Below are 17,250 nucleotides of genomic sequence, written 5' to 3'. Positions count from 1 at the left end.
TGGGACCCGCAGCCCAATAGCAGTGACCAGTGGCGGTGGCAGTAGCCCCGGGGCACCCTGCCAGGAGCGCTACAGAGACACCCTGCAAACGTGCCTTGGCACCGTAACTGCCCCGCCATTATACACCCAATGATAAGGCAGCCTCCTTGGGCACTACTCCCAGGTTTGGTCCTCTCTATAATAGATGGAAGCAGCAGCCTGGGAACAGCAATGTCTTATACCCTCTAGCTCAGGTTTGAGCCCCATCCCATTCCGGCCCCCAAATCTATGCTGGCAGAACCCTCGTCGCGCCTTCCCTCAATAGGTCCACCACTTGGTAGTGGGGGCTCTGGTCGCGTGTCCTTGGTAGCGTCAACCCCGTGTGACGTGGTGGAGTATGTTGTGTGATATATAAACCGCATGTGGTGTAGTGCATGAGATAGAGGAAGTGTTTGGGAGAGTATGCTGATCTACTCTCCATGTTCGTGTCACACGGAAAAGGTCAGATATTCTGGTAGCTAGTGAAACTGGAGCTCCAGCTCTCCCTATCACCAGCATTCCTATTTCCCTTGGGAGTACCACCCTGGTCGGCTGGTACTACAGCCCACTCTCATGAAATGTGGAGTGGAAACCTGGTTCTGAGTCAGGAATCCCATTTGTATGCGATTGGCACTGTTTGTGTCGATATTTAAATTATAATAACGTACAAGAGAATATTAAGATGTAATATGCAAAATATATCAACAAGGATGAGGTGATTCGAAGTCTCCTTTGCAACTAAAATACGGCCCTCAGTCTGATATTTCCAGTTCGAAAAATCAAATCAAATCCAGTTCGAAAAATCAAATTTTTCTTAATCAAATTTTCTATAGAAAGCAAATATCCCTCGAGCCGTTAGGGTTAAGAAACCATCGGAAATGCTGTAGGGTAAAGTAAAAGCACTGTTAGAGGCACCTAGTAGTAGGAGTAGTAGTTGTTCCCTAGGCAGTCTGGCCGAACAGCCCCGAGTCCCTGAGGAAGGCCTTGGCCGAGACCGGCCTTTCCCACAGAGCTCTCAAAGAGTGTATGTTGTGTTGTTGACGTAGGTGATTGTGTGCAATGCAGTCTTCCATAATGTGCTTAATAGTATAGGGTGCTGTGTTGCATCCTGGACAGGCATCAGCGATGGAGTCATCCAGCCTCTTCTGGTAGCTTAAGAGGGCTGGATGGTGCCCACATCTCAGCCTGGCCAGGTGAACCCTGTCCTCATGAGGGAGATAGGATTCAGAAGGGTGGATGTCAGGAGGCCGTGCATGCAGCTGTGCATTGTCTTTCAGTGACTGCATGGAGCGGCGAGTGATCTGAGTGTGGATATGCCTCTGGAAGCTGGTCTGAGGTGGGCGAGGCAGAAGAGATGACAGTATTTGTGTATGGTTTCGTGTGCTGGGTGTTGTTTTGATGTTCCTTGGTGTGGGTGGATGTGCTGCCATGTAATATAGTGGATGTTGTGGGTTTGAGGAGGCTGCAGCAAGAAACTGGGTGCCTCTCATGTCTAGATGATCCTTGACTTTGAGGACTTTGGTTTCTTGATGTAGGTGGTCTGTGGGTGTCGTAGCTGTGCAGCCTGTGATTATTTTCAGGGCCTTGTTCTGTATGGTCTTTAGAGTGTTGTAGTGTGTTTTGGTGAGGTTAGAAGCCCAGGCAGGGCTTGCATAAATCATCACTGGACGTATGTATTGCTTGTATAATGTGGTGGTAGTTTCTTCGTTGTGTCTGATTGTTGTATGGGCAAATGACCTCAAAGCACTGAGTCTTGGCTTTATTTTATTTTTAATGTTTGTGTTGTGTTGTTTAAATGACATTGATGTATTGTATGTTACCCCAAGGATTTTGTGTGTGTGTGTGTGTGTGTGTGTGTGTGTGTGTGTGTGTGTGTGTGTGTGTGTGTGTGTGTGTGTGTTCTCTTACCTAATTGTATCTTTACAAGAATGAGTCAAGCTCGTACCGTCCCGTGTCTTAAACCATATTTATCGTACATATCCTTAAATTTGTGAATTGTTTTGGCACACACTATTTCATTCGGTAGTGCATTCCATTGATCAGTTGCTCTGTTTGGGAAACTGAATTTCCTTACGTCTTTATCACCTCTCTTCTTATGCAGTTTTTTGCAGTGTCCTCTTGCTGATGCTTCTCCATATGTTAAGTAATCATTTATGTCTATTTTCTCCTTTCCTGATATGCACTTATATAGCATTATCATGTCACCTCTTTTCCTTCTCTCCTGTAGTGTTGGTAGTTCCAGTTTATTTAGTCTTTCTTCGTAGCTTAGGTCCCTTAAGCTTGGTATCCATCTTGTAGCGGCCCTTTGAACTTTTTCAATCTTGTCTATATGCTTTTTGAGATGAGGACTCCAGACTACTGATGCATATTCCAGGGTTGGTCTAATGAATGATGTTATTATCCTTCTTAGCATGTCTTCATTTATGTATGTGAATGCTATTCTCATATTTGCAAGCAGTGTATACATGTTCCGTACCTTCTCGTTGATGTGGTCAGCCGGAGATAGTCCGTTATTGATAATCACACCTAGGTCTTTCTCTCTTTCTGATGTGCATAGGGTTTTATTTCCTACCTTATAATCCCAATCAGGTCTTTTTCCACTTTTACCAAACTTGATTACATGACACTTGTCCACATTGAATTCCATTTGCCATGTACTACTCCATTCATGAAGTTTATTTAATTCTTCTTGTAGCTCTTTACAAGAGTCTGTGTTAGTAATTCTCCTTTGTATTTTTGCATCATCTGCAAACATATTCAGACAGCTCTCATTTCCAGTGTTACTGTTTATATCATTTATATACACTAAAAACATGATTGGTGCCAGCACTGAACCCTGTGGTACTCCACTAGTCACTTCTTTCCATGATGAGTAGTTTCCTCTTAGTACTGTTCTCATTTCTCTTTTTATGAGAAAGTCTTGCATCCAACAAAACAGTTTGCCTCGAATTCCTCCTTGATGGTACAGTTTCCATAAAAGTCTTTGGTGTGGTACTGTGTCAAAAGCTTTCTTGAAATCTAAATAGATACTGTCCACCCATCCTTCCCTTTCCTGTATTGTGTTTGTTACTCTGTCATAGTAGCTCAACACATTAGTAACACATGATTTTCCTTTTCTGAAACCAAACTGTCTTTCTGTTATCATACTGTGTTCTTCTAGATGATTTACCCAAGCTTTTCTTATAAGTTTTTCTAATACCTTGCTTACAACACTGGTCAGTGATACTGGTCGGTAGTTGAGTGGATTTTGTCTATTTCCTTTCTTGAATAAGGGGACAATATTTGCTTTTTTCCAAATATCAGGTAGTTTACCTTGACTCAAGGATTTCTTGAAAATTAAAAATAATGGTTTACTTAACTTCTTTGCACATTCTCGTAATACCCAGCATGAAATTTCATCAGGACCACTTGCTTTTCCTCTGTCTAATCTACTTAACTCCTCCTGTATTACTTTTTCTGCTATTTGTATATCTGGTAGTATGTGTGGACATGCGTTTTCCACATAGACCATCTCAAAAAATTTTTCTTCTGTAAAAACTAATTGGAAATTCTTATTTAGTGCATGTGTATGTGTGTGTGTGTGAATGTGTGTGTGTGTGTGTGTGTGTGTGTGTGTGTGTATGTGTGGTAGTGGAATGTTGTTTATGGTGAGGTGTGGGATGTGACTGTGTTCTGTTGTCCAGTTTGTGAGAAGGGTCACTGTAGATTTGACTGGGGCTATTTTGAGCCTGTTTGTGGTGAACCATTCAAGTACTGTGCTGAGGTAAGTTTGAATGATGTGTGCAGCTGTGTTTGCATTTTGGTGGATACATGTAAGTGTTATATCATCTGCATAGGAAGCTATGTGTATCTGTGGTGTGTGGGGTGTGGGTATGTCGTGCATGTATAGTGTTCTGAAGGGGGATTTGCCAGTTAGGTAGTCTCGTACCTTCGAGACGTTTCTGGTACCGTAAGTTTCGGTACGAGTCGTCAGAGTTGCCAGTTTGCCTGGTGTTTGTGAGTGTAGTTATTTCGTAAGTTAAACATTCATTTATTTGTGCTCTTTTTTCTCTATAATGTTTGATTTAAGCGACTGGTTGTTAAATTATGTAATTTAAGCTAGTATGGTTAATGATTTAGAGTGTTATGTAATGTGAGACAACTCTAGCATGTTTTGATGTCTCGTAGCTGGTAACTGTTGTTGCTAGGGGCTGATGCAAGACAGTATGTCCTAGAATGTTGGAGAAGTAGAAGTTTCGAGAGCAATGCAAACTTATATAAGAAGGGGTAGAGATTATTACAAGGTTAGTCGGGTTTCACGTCAGTTTGTGTGAAGTGCAGTCGGTTTTGGTGCAGTGCCAGTGTCAGTGAAGGTTGTATATTTTTGGTACTTGTGAAAACAGTGGCAAACAGTGACAGGTTATTGAAGTTTGTATATCAGTGGAACTTGAGAAGACAGTGAAGTGTATTAAGTGTAATTACCGTCAGTGAAGATTATTTTCAGTACTTGTGTAATAAGTGAAGTGTTAGCAAGCATTAAGTGTACTAACTGTGAAGTGTTGTTAAACATTGAGTGTAACTGCAATCTATAAAGTGTGTATAGCTCCAGTGCTTGTGAGAACAGTGAAGTTGAAAAACATTAAGTGGAATTATTTGGAAAATAAAGACAGTGAACTTTAAGGAGCCAGTGTTTATTTTCGCCTCAGCTGATCTTGTGTACTGCACACCTAAAGGCTGACCATAAGAAGAACAACTCACTGGGCAACGTCCTTCCTGTACTGTACTACTGCTGTTGGCGCCTGTGGCAGTGTGGGGATTGGGACGCAATAATAGGTTAAAGAGTGTAGAGGACAAAACAGATCCTTGGGGGACGCCGTTGAAGTTTCTGATGTTAGAAGACTGACCGGCAAATGTTACGTGTGCACATCTGCCTGCTAAGTAGTTTGCCAGCCATCTTATTTGTGTTATTGTGCATGTTTGTGTTGAGTATTTTGTTTGTGAGGTTGTGGCGGGGGATGGCATCAATAGCTTTGCTAATGTCTAGTGTAATTAGGAGTGTTCTGTGTGGTGGCCTAGCTGAATTCATGCCATTGAAAACTCTCCGTGTAAGGTCTCTAAAGCCATGTGACCGGGTTAGGGGAATGTGAGGTGTGACTAGTTGTAGTACCAGTCGTTCAGTGACTTTAGAGAGGGTGCAGAGGAGTGTGATGGGGCGGTGTGAGGAAGGTAACGTGGGGTCTTTGTTGGGTTTAGGGATAGTGATGATAATGCCATGCTTCCAGATGTTGGGTATTATGTTGTGTGTGTAGCTGTAGTTTGATATGTTCGTGAGTGCTTGTATGCCATGTGGTCCATGGTGTTTAAGGTGAATGTTGCTTATGTTGTTTGGTCCACAGGCAGATAAGTGCTTGAGGTTGTTAATGATGTGCTTCGTCTGGTTGTAAGTGAAAGGTGCATAGTCTGGGTCTGTGGGGAACTGTCTCTTACGTCGGATGATACGTCGGTCTTCGGGATGGGGGTTTAGATGGCTGACTTTTGAAAAGTGATTGATGAGAGTGTTTGCTTGTTGTTTGTTTGAGGGTATGGTGTCTGTTGTTGTGATGGTAATGTGTGATTGTGTGGTGTTGCTGTTGGAAAGTGTGATGCTGTTTAGTGTTTTGTAGAGTTTGCTGATGTTTGTTTTGTGGTCAAGTGTTTGGAGGTAATTTTTCCAGTTTAGTGTTTGCTGTTCTGATATTATATTGTTTATCTGAGTGTTGAGTTCTTGTATTTGTTGTACGGTGTCTTGTGTATGGGGTATTTGGGAGTGTCGCAGTGTGTCCCGTTGTCTGATGAGGCCTTGAATTTCTGGTGTGAAGTTGGGATTGTGTCTCTTTCTGTTGCCTCTAGGGATGTGTCTTTTGTTTGCGATTTGTATAATTGTATTGAAAATGTGCACAGCAGTGTTGATGTTTGTGATGGGTGTACTGTTTAAGTGTTTCGAAATGTTGTTTCAGTTACAAAGGCCTCCCAGTTGGCTCTCTTATAATTAGTGTATGTGTGTTTGTGGCCAGCCGGGGTGATTCTGGTTTTGGTAGTGATGATGATTGGGAGGTGATCAGAACCTAGGGTTTTGACCACTCTCCATGATGTGTGGGGGCGAAGTTTGGGGAGCAGAAGGTGATGTCTGGAGATGATGGGAGGAAGAGGGATTGGTGTGGGATATGGGTATGTTGGTCAAGATTGTTCAGTATGAAAAGATAATCTGTCTGGGATTGTAGTTATAGCAGTTGCTGATGTTTGCCTGCGGTTAATTCATCTGCTATTAACAAACAGACCGCGGTTACTCAACAGCAACGACAATAGAATGCACTGAATTACTGGGGCTTAGTTTGGGTCACCTTCACCTCAAAAGACAAAATATGAGATTCGCTGTTACCTACATAGGAAAAAAAAAATTAACATCAGCCAAAACCAGCCCGTAAATTTCACCCTCCGCCAGGCTGCAAGACTCGGACCACAAGACTTGACCACTTCGTCGAGCTAGTAACTCTTGCTATTTCTCTTCCACTTTTTCTCTGCTCCATCGATTTGTTATAATCTCGTGACCAAAGCCATGATCTCTTACAAACCTAAGTTATGTCAGTGTAGCATATGTTATTTCTAAGTACACCAGTTCTAAAATTTTCTCCAGAGCAGAATAAAATCATCTAATGGTTGCAGGCAAAGAAGAAAATGATTTTGGGGTAAAAAATGTAATATATATAAAACAATAGGGTTAATGGCGCAGGGATTTACGCTTTCACTTCGATACATTTTTTTTTTTTTCTTATTCTCTCCGAACGATATATTCAGCTCAGCAGACATTTTTCCAACTGGAGGAGTTAGCTATAGCCTTCATTATCAGTGTCACCAAAACACTGGATTATGTTATATATAATCATCAGATGGACCCAAGAGTATATAAAACGTCCTTGGATTTAAGAATATATTATTATCTTATTTATTTCTTCCTCACAGTGAGCTGAACTTCAACCAGCTTCAGCACCTCTTCTCTGACTCATTTGTAGGTTTGGAGTCTCTCTCAAAACTGTAAGTATAATTTACACATTGTTTCTGTATTAACTGTACTGCATAAATGAATGATGGTGCAAGTACTGTTTATAAATTGTAATATATTAAATTCGATGTATGAATTTCAGTATGCCTACTGTAGCTTGTAAACTGTAATGCATAAATTGTAAGTGTACTGCATACGTGGTGGGGTTTGGGGTAATTTTTACTCACTTGGGTTTAGTGAGCCGTTTCTATATATATACTTAATACTATCACTAGGCTTAGTAGTGCTGCCTAGTAGTGAAGGGGCTACTGAAGGCAACGTCTGACACCACCAGTACAAATAGTCTCTTATAAGCTACATAAAATCATCCACAGGCAGCAAGAATAAAATATCATCATAATCGTCATCAGTACCTCACAAACTGACCGTTATATCTGAACTAAGAGAGATTTATTTATGTACTGCTGGTGTTTGATATACCGCAGACTTGACTGAGTTTAAGCCCTTCGGAACTGAATAAAAATCATCTGATCGTTACCAAAAAGCACGACCTCTGCACACAAAACCAGGTTTTATAGATGTCTCACTTTCACATCAAAATTGGTACTTTACATACCGATGTATAATAATGAATAGATTTAAATTCTCTCTCTCTCTCTCTCTCTCTCTCTCTGCTATCAAACTGCCTGCTCCTTCTCCCCCCTCCCTCAGTTTCATACACTGTCTGCCCACAGCAACCTGGAGGGCAATCCACTTCTGACGTGCCCAGTCACCACACTCAGTCAACTCCCAAGTCTCAAATCACTGTAAGTATACCTGGCTGGATTGGCTGAGTTCATTTAATTTTTTTGGCCGTATTATTTACCTTATGAATCCAGTGGCGTCGTTTGTCAGTTTATTATTATTGTCTCCAGTTATTCAGCGAACGGACAGTATCGTACTTAATCGCTTAATGAAAACTGTTCCTAAATTTCCATTTGACAGATCTCTATTCAGCTGAACAGAATCATCCGAAGTTAGCAAGAATAGAACTTTGAATGCGTCATCGGAGTGACATGATTAACCCTTTATTGGTCGAGACAACTCTTATTCTAGTCCAGCTAACGCCAGGCAGTTTTATTCAACTGATATAGAGTCATACGAACCTGAGATCGTCATTACTCTCAGCATTAACTTCTTCGTCATGGCATTCTGTTCTACCTAACACCAGACGATTTTAATTGCTGAAACTCAGTCCTCGAAGTCAGTGAAGGTTGAAGGTTTTGACCTAACTCGTTGACTGGCGGGACTTCTCTCAACTGAACCTGAACCAATAGCAAAGATCCTTACTCACAACAGTATTTTTAAGCCTTTGACTGCTGGAATCGTTCTCAAGTTAACAAATCGTCTGATGTCTGCGTAAGTACAGCGCCACCGTGCACCAACAGTCAAGCCACTGTGTTTAACTTACATTAGGAGAGAGAGTTACGAGGAGGTATTATATTTCTTCTATAGTAGTAATCAAAGGGCCTTACGACCATACCTACGAGGTACAGTACCATGCATGAAGTCACCAAGTATACGTTGCTACTCTGCTAGTAAGAGAAAAGTATAGTAAATATGAATGCTCTCCCCACTCACCTCTCCCGACCAAAGACTGGACAAGGAAAAGGAAGTACACCCAACCCGAAAAAGTAAGGCCTGGAGAAATTAAACAAAAAATTATAAATCAATCGGTCTACCACTTGGGCCGAACAACATAACTGATTTTTTTTTTTTAAATACGGAAAGAAAGTAATCAAAGGCGAGAAGTCCACGAACTGTCTCCTCCAAGAAAAAGAAAAAAATAACAGAGCTAAATTCAGGATCCGCTCATCTCGAGATGCCTAGACACACTGTTTAAAAGATTGTAGGTCATTGGCCGTAGGAAATACAGACAGAGGAAGACAGTTCCGGAGCTAACCTTTTGCATACGTAAGTCACTGGGAGTTACGGTTAACTCTTGCATCACAGAGATGGGCAGAAAAGAGATGAGAGTGTGCTGCTAGACGGGTGCTACTCCCAATGTAGTGGTAGAGAGATGTAAGCAGACGGTTCAGAAGAGCAGTGACCAATGAAGTAGTGATAGAGGGGAGATAACGATGCTGCAGCGAATAGACAGAGAATGAAGAGGACCAGTAAAGGAAAGAGAGTTAATGAGATGAAAAACCTTTGAGTCCAACTTGTTGAGAAGAGCTGTATGTGGGAAGCCTCCCAACACATGAAAGTTGTACTCTACACAAGGGTGAATAAATCCCGTGTATAAAGTCTGCAAATATGCAGAGGTAAAAAAAGACATGGAGTCAACTTAGCACACCTTATCTCTTGGAAGCAGATTTTACAAGAGAGGTAATATGATCATTCCAAGATAAATCCCGAGAGAATGAAAACCCACGTATGCAAAAATACTGTGCAGGATTGAGCTGGGAGTTGAATGAGACGGTATTCCTGTGGTAGATTTTGACTGGGCGAAAGATGTAAGAACTGAGTTTGTGATGCATTAAAACCAGCAAGATTACATTTACCCCAATCAGAGATATGAGCCAAGTCAGACATTTAGTATGCCATGCCCTGAACCCCTGTTTGTTGAAGTAATTGCTGAGATGGACGCTGCAGGAAGCAAATGGAGTCATCAACATATGAGTGAATAGTGTTAGATGTACAGCTTAGAAGGTCATTGCTAACCAAAAGGAAGAGAGTTGGTGATAGAACAGAGCCTTGAGGAACACCACTGTTGATAGCCCTAGGAGAAGAACGGTGGCTATCTACAAACCGCAGCTATAGAATGACCAGTAAGGAAACTAAAAATTAAGGCATAGATAGAAGGATAGAAACCGTAAGAACGCTGTTTGGAAATTAAGGTTAATGCCAGACTCGATCGAAAGCCTTTGAGATCCTAAGCGCGATGGCAAACCTTTCACCAAAGTCCCAAAAAGAGAATGACCAGGCGTCTGAAAGGAAGGTGAGAAGATCGCCATTGCAACGCCCCTGGCGGAACCCAAACTGACGATCAGAAAGACAGTTATGATAGGAAAGGGTGTTAATAATCTATTTGTTGTGAACGGATCAGAAGTTCTTAACTGGGTTATTTATACCCTTTAGGGGTATGTAGACCAAATTCTAGGTGTGTGGGATTCTTCTCTTAACTCCTAAACCGCGGCCGTCGACAGCCGACCCCCCCCCACCCCGTGTGGCGGGGTTGTATCGCGGTCTGAGTACCTGTAGGAAAATATTTGCTAAAAATCAGAGATTAACCCTAGAACATTATAATTTTTATGGCAGATAGTACTTACATTCAGCTTTCTCCAGAGACAGGTGTTGAGCCTTCATGGACTACCCAAGGACTTGTAGAGACTTGCAAAGTTGGGTAACAAAATCTTCACTTTCACACCTCCAGCCACCCGGTTTCCCTTCTACCACAGCCTCATTCTGTCGCAGTAAACTTTATACTACAACGTACAGGTAGTTTGGAATCCGTATTTGTACAATGAGCACTGAAAATAAGGCTAAAATCAACGAAGTGTACGGCCGACATGCATTGCGGTGGCGGTCTTCCCGTCACTCAACAAACATTTCCATTTTCACAGCTAAAAACACGTATACTACATTATTTTCAATCATATTACTTCCCAAAAGATCACCGCGGCGCGCTTTTTATTTTGCCTTACGCCCTTTTTATTTTGCCTTATGCCCGTCACTTTATTCTCGTTCCTGTCGGCCGCTCGCACTGACTCGGAAGAGCTAGAACTCACCATAATGTCACTGTGAAAGCCTGCGGTAAACTGACGCTAAACAGGGGCAAACCGTGCGAAAAAAAGTTAGTGTGACAACTGGGGAAACAAGCGTTTCCTATTAGCATAAACTGCTTGTGAGAGGAGAGCGCAGATTTACAGTTCTGAGCAGTCAGGGCGCTGCCATATATCACAGCCAGGCTGGCCGGGCCGTGGTGGGGGAGGGAGGGGGGAAAACGCGATACTTGGCAACAACGGAGGTCAGTAGTACAAAGGTAAAGTATGTTAATTGTAGCTAAAGGGTGGTGCTACTGATAGACAGTACCAGCTGGAACATCCTTGCCTGCGTTTATTCAAAATTAACTTGAATCGCAAACGCGACGATCCACCGTTATGTCCTTTTTGGCTAGCGTCGCAAACGCGACGACCCGCACTTCAGGGGTTAAGTAAAAAATAGTCTTTAAAAATATTGTAGTCCAGATCAGTTTAACTTGCATGGTTTATTTTTTTTCTTTTAATAAAACTCATCACATGTGAGAAGTAAAGTAACTGTGTTATAATCTGAAACAGGTAAATCAAAGTAACTTTGAAGAATAGTTCTAGCTAGCTTGTACTAAAATGCTGGGTATAGGTTTCAGGGGCAATACGGCACCCCCAGAAGGAGCCTACAGAAGGGCAGACAGCACGCGGTCCAGCTCAGAGCGAGAGGGACGTAAGTCTACTCGGGCCACGTGCCCCTATTACCAGGAACTCGCCAGCCGCCACCATAGCAGGAAACCGCAACTACCTTGCAGGTGAGCCAATCCTCGACAGGATCGGGGTGGAGCTATTACTCTAGCTCCAGACAGCACCCCAGCGACGGATGGTAGCCACGCCCTTTTTGAGACGGTCTGCAGCCACTCACCCCTTCTTCAGGAGACTGCCAGTAGCCGTTCCCGCCTTCATCAGGAGACAGCCGGTAGCCACTCCGAAGGTGCCCTTGAGACGGCCAGTAGCCACTCACCCCTCCTTCAGGAGACAGCCAGTAGCCGCTCCTGCCTTTGTCGGGAGACAGCCGGTAGCCGCTCCGCAGGTGCCCTTGAGATGGCCAGTAGCCGCTCCCGCTTTCCTCAGGAGATGGCCAGTAGCCACTCCAAAGGTGCCCCTGAGATGGCCAGTAGTTGCCCACCCCTCTCTCAGGAAACGGCCAGTAGCTGCTCTGAAGGTGCCCCCGAGACAGCCAGCAGCCACTCACCCCTCCTTCAGGAGACGGCCGATAGCCGCTCCGAAGGTGCCCCTGAGATGGCCGGTAGCCGCTCACCCCTCCCACGCAGGCCACGGCCAGTAGCCGGGCCCCAGCAACAGCTGGAAGCCAGGCCCCTAAAAGGCCATGCCCAGTAGCTGGGCCGTACAGCAGGAGGCGGCTAGCAGCTGCTCCTCCGTCAGATGCTGCCACACCCCCACGACATGACATCCCCCAGGAGGAGGGTCCCAGTCCCGAGGACCTGTGGAGAGGCCCTGTGCTATCCCCAGGGTTGTACTCTGCCCAGCCAGCTCCAGAGGGACCCTACTTGACAGACTCCGATGATGACCGATGCCGCAGCTCATTCCTGACGGCGTCCCCAACGACAGGAGGCCACAGCTACCAAGCCCCCAAGGCCGCCCCCAGGACCCCCAGGCGAGGCCTGTCCTCACACCGACGCAGATGACCCTCGCCCTCAGTCAGGTGCCTAAGTGTGCGCAGCAGGAGGCTGTTCAGCCCCAGTCCAGAGGGCCACACTACAACTCCCAGCCCTGACAATGCAGGGCCCTTAGCCTCCCCCAGCCTCAGACGACAGAGGATGCCCTGATGAGTGATCCCGTGGCCGCTGGATACAGAGGCCACAGGCGGGACTCATCCCTCATCAGGAGTCAGGCTGTGAGTCCTCACCCCCCCCCCCACTAACCATGCCACCGCCCCACCGACCGTGAATGACAGTGAAGAGTGCAATGACAGTGTAATAGTGACTGGAATATCGGGCAGTGTATTATCCAAGAGAACATAAGTGCAAGGCCTAGTAATGTGAGATGATTGTGATTTGGGCAGTGACATAGGAGGTAAGAAGAGAGATCTAATAATAGTGCAGTGATTTCAGTGAACAACAGACTCGACCTTCATAATGTAATTCCTCTGCACTGCAAGACCAGTGAAATACTTGCCCAGCCTAGATACAATTTATATTCCCCTCCAAGTGACAGTGATTAGAAATACAGGATGTTAAAGCATCTGGGCTAATGTTACAGGGCTGGGAATGATCACCCTTTCTTGGGACAGGCTGAATGAGAGCAAACTTGTAGCAAGAAGGAAAAGTACAAGTTGACAGTCAAAGGCAGTCACCATGTCAGGGTGTAAGCATGGAAGTACAGTTTTTGAGGAGAACAGAAGGGACCCCATCAGGCCCATATGCCTTGTTAGTATTGAGGCAAGTGATGGCAGAAAATACATCAACTGTAGAAATTTTAATGTCATCCATGAGGAAGTCTGAGGGGGGAAGTGATGGAGGAAAACCTCCAGAATCATCTAGGGTGGGATTGGTGGAGAAAGTCAAAGCAAAGAGTTCTACGTTATCACTAGAAGGAACAGCTACTGAGTCATTAGAGTGGAAAACAGGAAGGAAGGATGATGAACTTAAGTTGATAGAAAGGTTTCTGGCAAGGTGACGGAAGAAGTGGGAAGAATTTGAATTGGAGAGTCGAGAGCATTTAATATGAATGATATCATTTTTAGCAGAGCAAAGGACAGACTTAGCAAGATTCCGGACAGAAACATAAAACAGATGAGATTCAGTAGTGGAATGGCGCTGGTACCTTATGTTCAAAGGTCATGCAGTAGGTTCAGGCGATAAGGTTGAGATCAGAGGAGCCCAATGGAGAGAAAAGACTAACAGCATAAGCAGTAGGATGAGCTCTAAACAAAATGCCAAGTATGTTGGAACTCCCTCCAAGGCGGTCAGGGATACAGGTAGGATGGTAGGCCTATATAGGCTGCTTTAGGTCATTGAGGATTGAAAAGATGTAGGCTTGTTCACCTGATGGATCCGTGAAAGAAGAGGAGAGCCAAAGGTGGTGGTGAATGTTGATCTAAGGTGGAATGAGGATTTCATACAAAGGGGAAATTGACAGGATATGTTCCATCGAAGAAGTATGTTACTTAAAGAATTTTTCATAGTAGAATTAGGGGATAAGTACACAACACATATTTAGAGAATGACAGGATAGCCGAAGCCAGGGAGCAGTGAATAAAGAAGATTCAAGTTCGGGAACACAGGAGCAAGATAATGTTTTTCCATATATATACACGGCAACCACCTTTGACTTTCAAGTGAGTATAGAGAAGTATCCTTAACATAAGTGTGTGTGTGTGTGTGTGTGTGTGTGTGTGTGTGTGTGTGTGTGTGTGTGTGTGTGTGTGTGTGTGTACTGAGAAGGGTTTGCAATCAGTTGCCTCAGACAGCTGAGTCTCAGAAATGAAGAGAAGATGAGGTTTGGAGGAAGAGAGATGGTGTTCAACAGAGAGAAAACTAGAGGAAAGGCCTCAAATGACACAGAAATGGAGAAGTGAGCCAGATACTGGTTCTGGCATGTCTGTTGGCTGTCACAGGCATAGGGGCACATGGTGGGGTTTTTCATGGTCCGCTTCCCCACCCCCCTGGGGACTCCGAGGCCGGGTGATGAGATGCCATTTTTTTTTCTTTTTAAGAAAAGGAAGCGTGATGTGTAATATGCATGTAGTTTGGTGTATACAGTTCAAGGAAATTGTATAGGAAAGTATGCTGGCCTATTCTCTGTGTTACGGAAACACTGATAAAGTTCAGCAAAGGGAGATGGTCAAAAGCAAGTCCCGAAAGCTGATGAAGCATGGGCTCCAGCTGTCCCTTCTATCAGCCTTCCATCCACCTTGAAGTTGATTCCAGGTACTGCAGATTCTGTATGATAAGAAACTGCCTTATGTATCATGATGGTAATGCTTCCATCCATGTCGAATTGGTGTTTGACTTAGGTATGTACTGGTACTCCATGTTTTCCAATACGCAAAGGGTTATGAAAACTTCAGTTAGCTCTGTGCAAAACCCTAGTCTGTAATGAAAAGAGGGTCTCTTTCTATGTGTGTGTGTGTGTGTGTGTGTGTGTGTGTGTGTGTGTGTGAGAGAGAGAGAGAGAGAGAGAGAGAGAGAGAGAGAGAGAGAGAGAGAGAGATCTGCAGGGTTATACCCTGTCATAGCCCATTTTGTCCTTTTTTTCTCCACACATTGCACACAAAATTCGCCATATATTTTAAATCTCTCTCTCTCTCTCTCTCTTTCTCTCTCTCTCTCTCTTCCTCTGTGGTTTTCCATGGACGTTTCTGCCTTCTTGCTCCATGCAGAATTTATATTCTCACAAGCGAAAGCGAGAGGGGGTTTGTGTGTTTGTTCCGGCATTTTTGTTGTTTGGCCTATTGTTTATGTCTATGTTAATATAAAGGAAAGCTGAACGGAACTGCACCTACTTTATCGGAATGACTGAGGACTTTCAGCGGAATAGATAAAGGTCATGGGTCACAGGGAAAAGTTCAAGGTCATAGGTCACAGGAGAAAGGTCCAAGGTCAGGGAAAGGTCCAAGGTTATGGGTTACAGGCAAAGGTCAAAGGTCCAGGGTCATGGGTCACAAGGAAAGGTTAAAGGTCATGGGTCACAGGGAAAGGTCCAAGGTCATGGGTCACAGGGAAAGGGTCCAAGGTCATGGGTCACAGGGAAAGGGTCCAAGGTCATGGGTCACAGGGAAAGGGTCCAAGGTCATGGGTCACAGGGAAAGGGTCCAAGGTCATGGGTCACAAGGAAAAGTTAAAGGTCATGGGTCACAGGGAAAAGTCCAAGGTCATGGGTCACAGGGCCAGGTTACCGCAGTGTTAATCCGAATTTTACCTAACTTAGTGGATGGGTTGAGGAACAGGAAAGGGTTATATAATTCAGTCAGTCAAAAGCCACAGGGCAAGGTCCAAGGTCAGGTCCGTTAACTCAGATTTTATTAGATTAAGATCAGACTTGGCTGAACTGTTTAAGAATAACCCAGAATGAAACCTTTGAGCTTTCAAAACAGTAGGTCAAGGCCACTTTTTTTTTTTTTTAATAGAAGGAAGAAGGAAACAAACGACAGGAGCCCACAAACCGTTCCCTCCAAGAACAAAATAACAGTACAACAGAGAGCCAGATTCAAGATCCGCTCATTTATAGATGCCTGGACACAGTGCGTTTGAAAAATTGGAAATCAAAGGAAGTAGGAAATACAGACAGAGGGAGACAGTTCCAGAGCTGACCTGTTGCATAAATGAAGGACTGGGAGTAACGGTTAACTCTTGCACTAGACAGCTGGACAGAAAAGGGATGAGAGTTTGTTGCTAGACGGGTGCTACTCGCCCATCGTGGTGGTGGAGGGTGCAAGCATATAGTTCGGAGGAGCAGCGACCATTGAAGTAGCTACAGAAAAGAGATAAAGATGCAACAGTGCAGTGAAGTGACAGAGATTGTAGGAAGCCAGTAAAAGGAGGAGAGTTGATGAGACGAAAAGCCTTTGACTCCACCCTATTGAGAAGAGCTGTATGTGGGGACCCTCCCCACACATGAGAGTTGTGCTCTACACATGGACGAATAAATCCCGTGTATAAAGTCGACAACTGTGCAGTGGTAAAGAAGGTACTGAGTCGACTTAGCACATCTAATCTCTTGGAAGCAGATGTTGCCAGTGATGTAATATGATCCATCCAAGATATATCCCGAGAGAATGAAACCCCAAGCATGTTTAAAGAGGATGCGGGATTGAGATGGATATTATTAAACATTAGTGGGTACTCCTATAGAAGATTCAGACTGGTTGATAGGTGTCTGAACTGAGTATTTGACGCATTAAAAACAACAAGATTACTTTTACCTCTGTCAGAGATACGAGCCAAGTCAGGCATTAAGTGTATCATAGCCTCATCCCCTTGTTTGTTGAAATAACTGTTGAAATGGATGCTGCATGAAGCGAATACCCCCGTTAATACCAATACACCAGTCCTGTATGAGACAGCCCTAGCATGTATATGGATGGTGGGTGTTAACGCCGAAATGGTGACATGCAGAGGTGTATAGTATGTAGGAGGACTACTGGGCCTTGGTAGCAGGCTGTGAGGCCTATGCCTAGAGTCGGACACATAATAAAAAAAAAATGGAAAGATTAATGGTGGAATCCTCAGTGGATGAGTGGACAGGGTTAGATGTACGGCTTAGAAGGTCATTGATGAATAAATGGAAGATAGCTTGTCATTGGACAGAGCTCTGCAGAACACCATTATTGATAGATCTAGGAGAAAAACGGTGACCGTCAAGAACATGGGCCACAGGGTCAACCTAAGCTTTCGATTCGCTATGAACAAATTTAATGTATAGGATAATGAAGAAGTAAGCTGATTTTGAGACTAATCAGTC

At 44.1% G+C, this 17,250-nt stretch overlaps 1 protein-coding gene across 1 annotated transcript in view; it reads left to right on the top strand.

Annotated features, from left to right (window-relative positions):
- The window catches only part of LOC145418277 (follicle-stimulating hormone receptor-like), a 137,023-nt gene that overhangs the window by 84,261 nt on the left and 35,512 nt on the right, over positions 1–17,250 (top strand). The window contains exons 9-10 of the mRNA XM_080286717.1: positions 6,997–7,068; positions 7,771–7,842. Coding sequence (XP_080142843.1) covers positions 6,997–7,068; positions 7,771–7,842 — 144 coding nt within the window. The remainder of the gene's footprint in view (positions 1–6,996; positions 7,069–7,770; positions 7,843–17,250) is intronic.

This window comes from Coenobita brevimanus, chromosome 113 (assembly GCF_032717465.1).
Source record: "Coenobita brevimanus isolate Jiangsu-jjx chromosome 113, ASM3271746v2, whole genome shotgun sequence".
Taxonomy (NCBI): Eukaryota; Metazoa; Arthropoda; class Malacostraca; order Decapoda; family Coenobitidae; genus Coenobita; species Coenobita brevimanus.
Note: the sequence above shows the minus strand (reverse complement) of the source record. Positions and strands in the feature narration are given on the sequence as shown.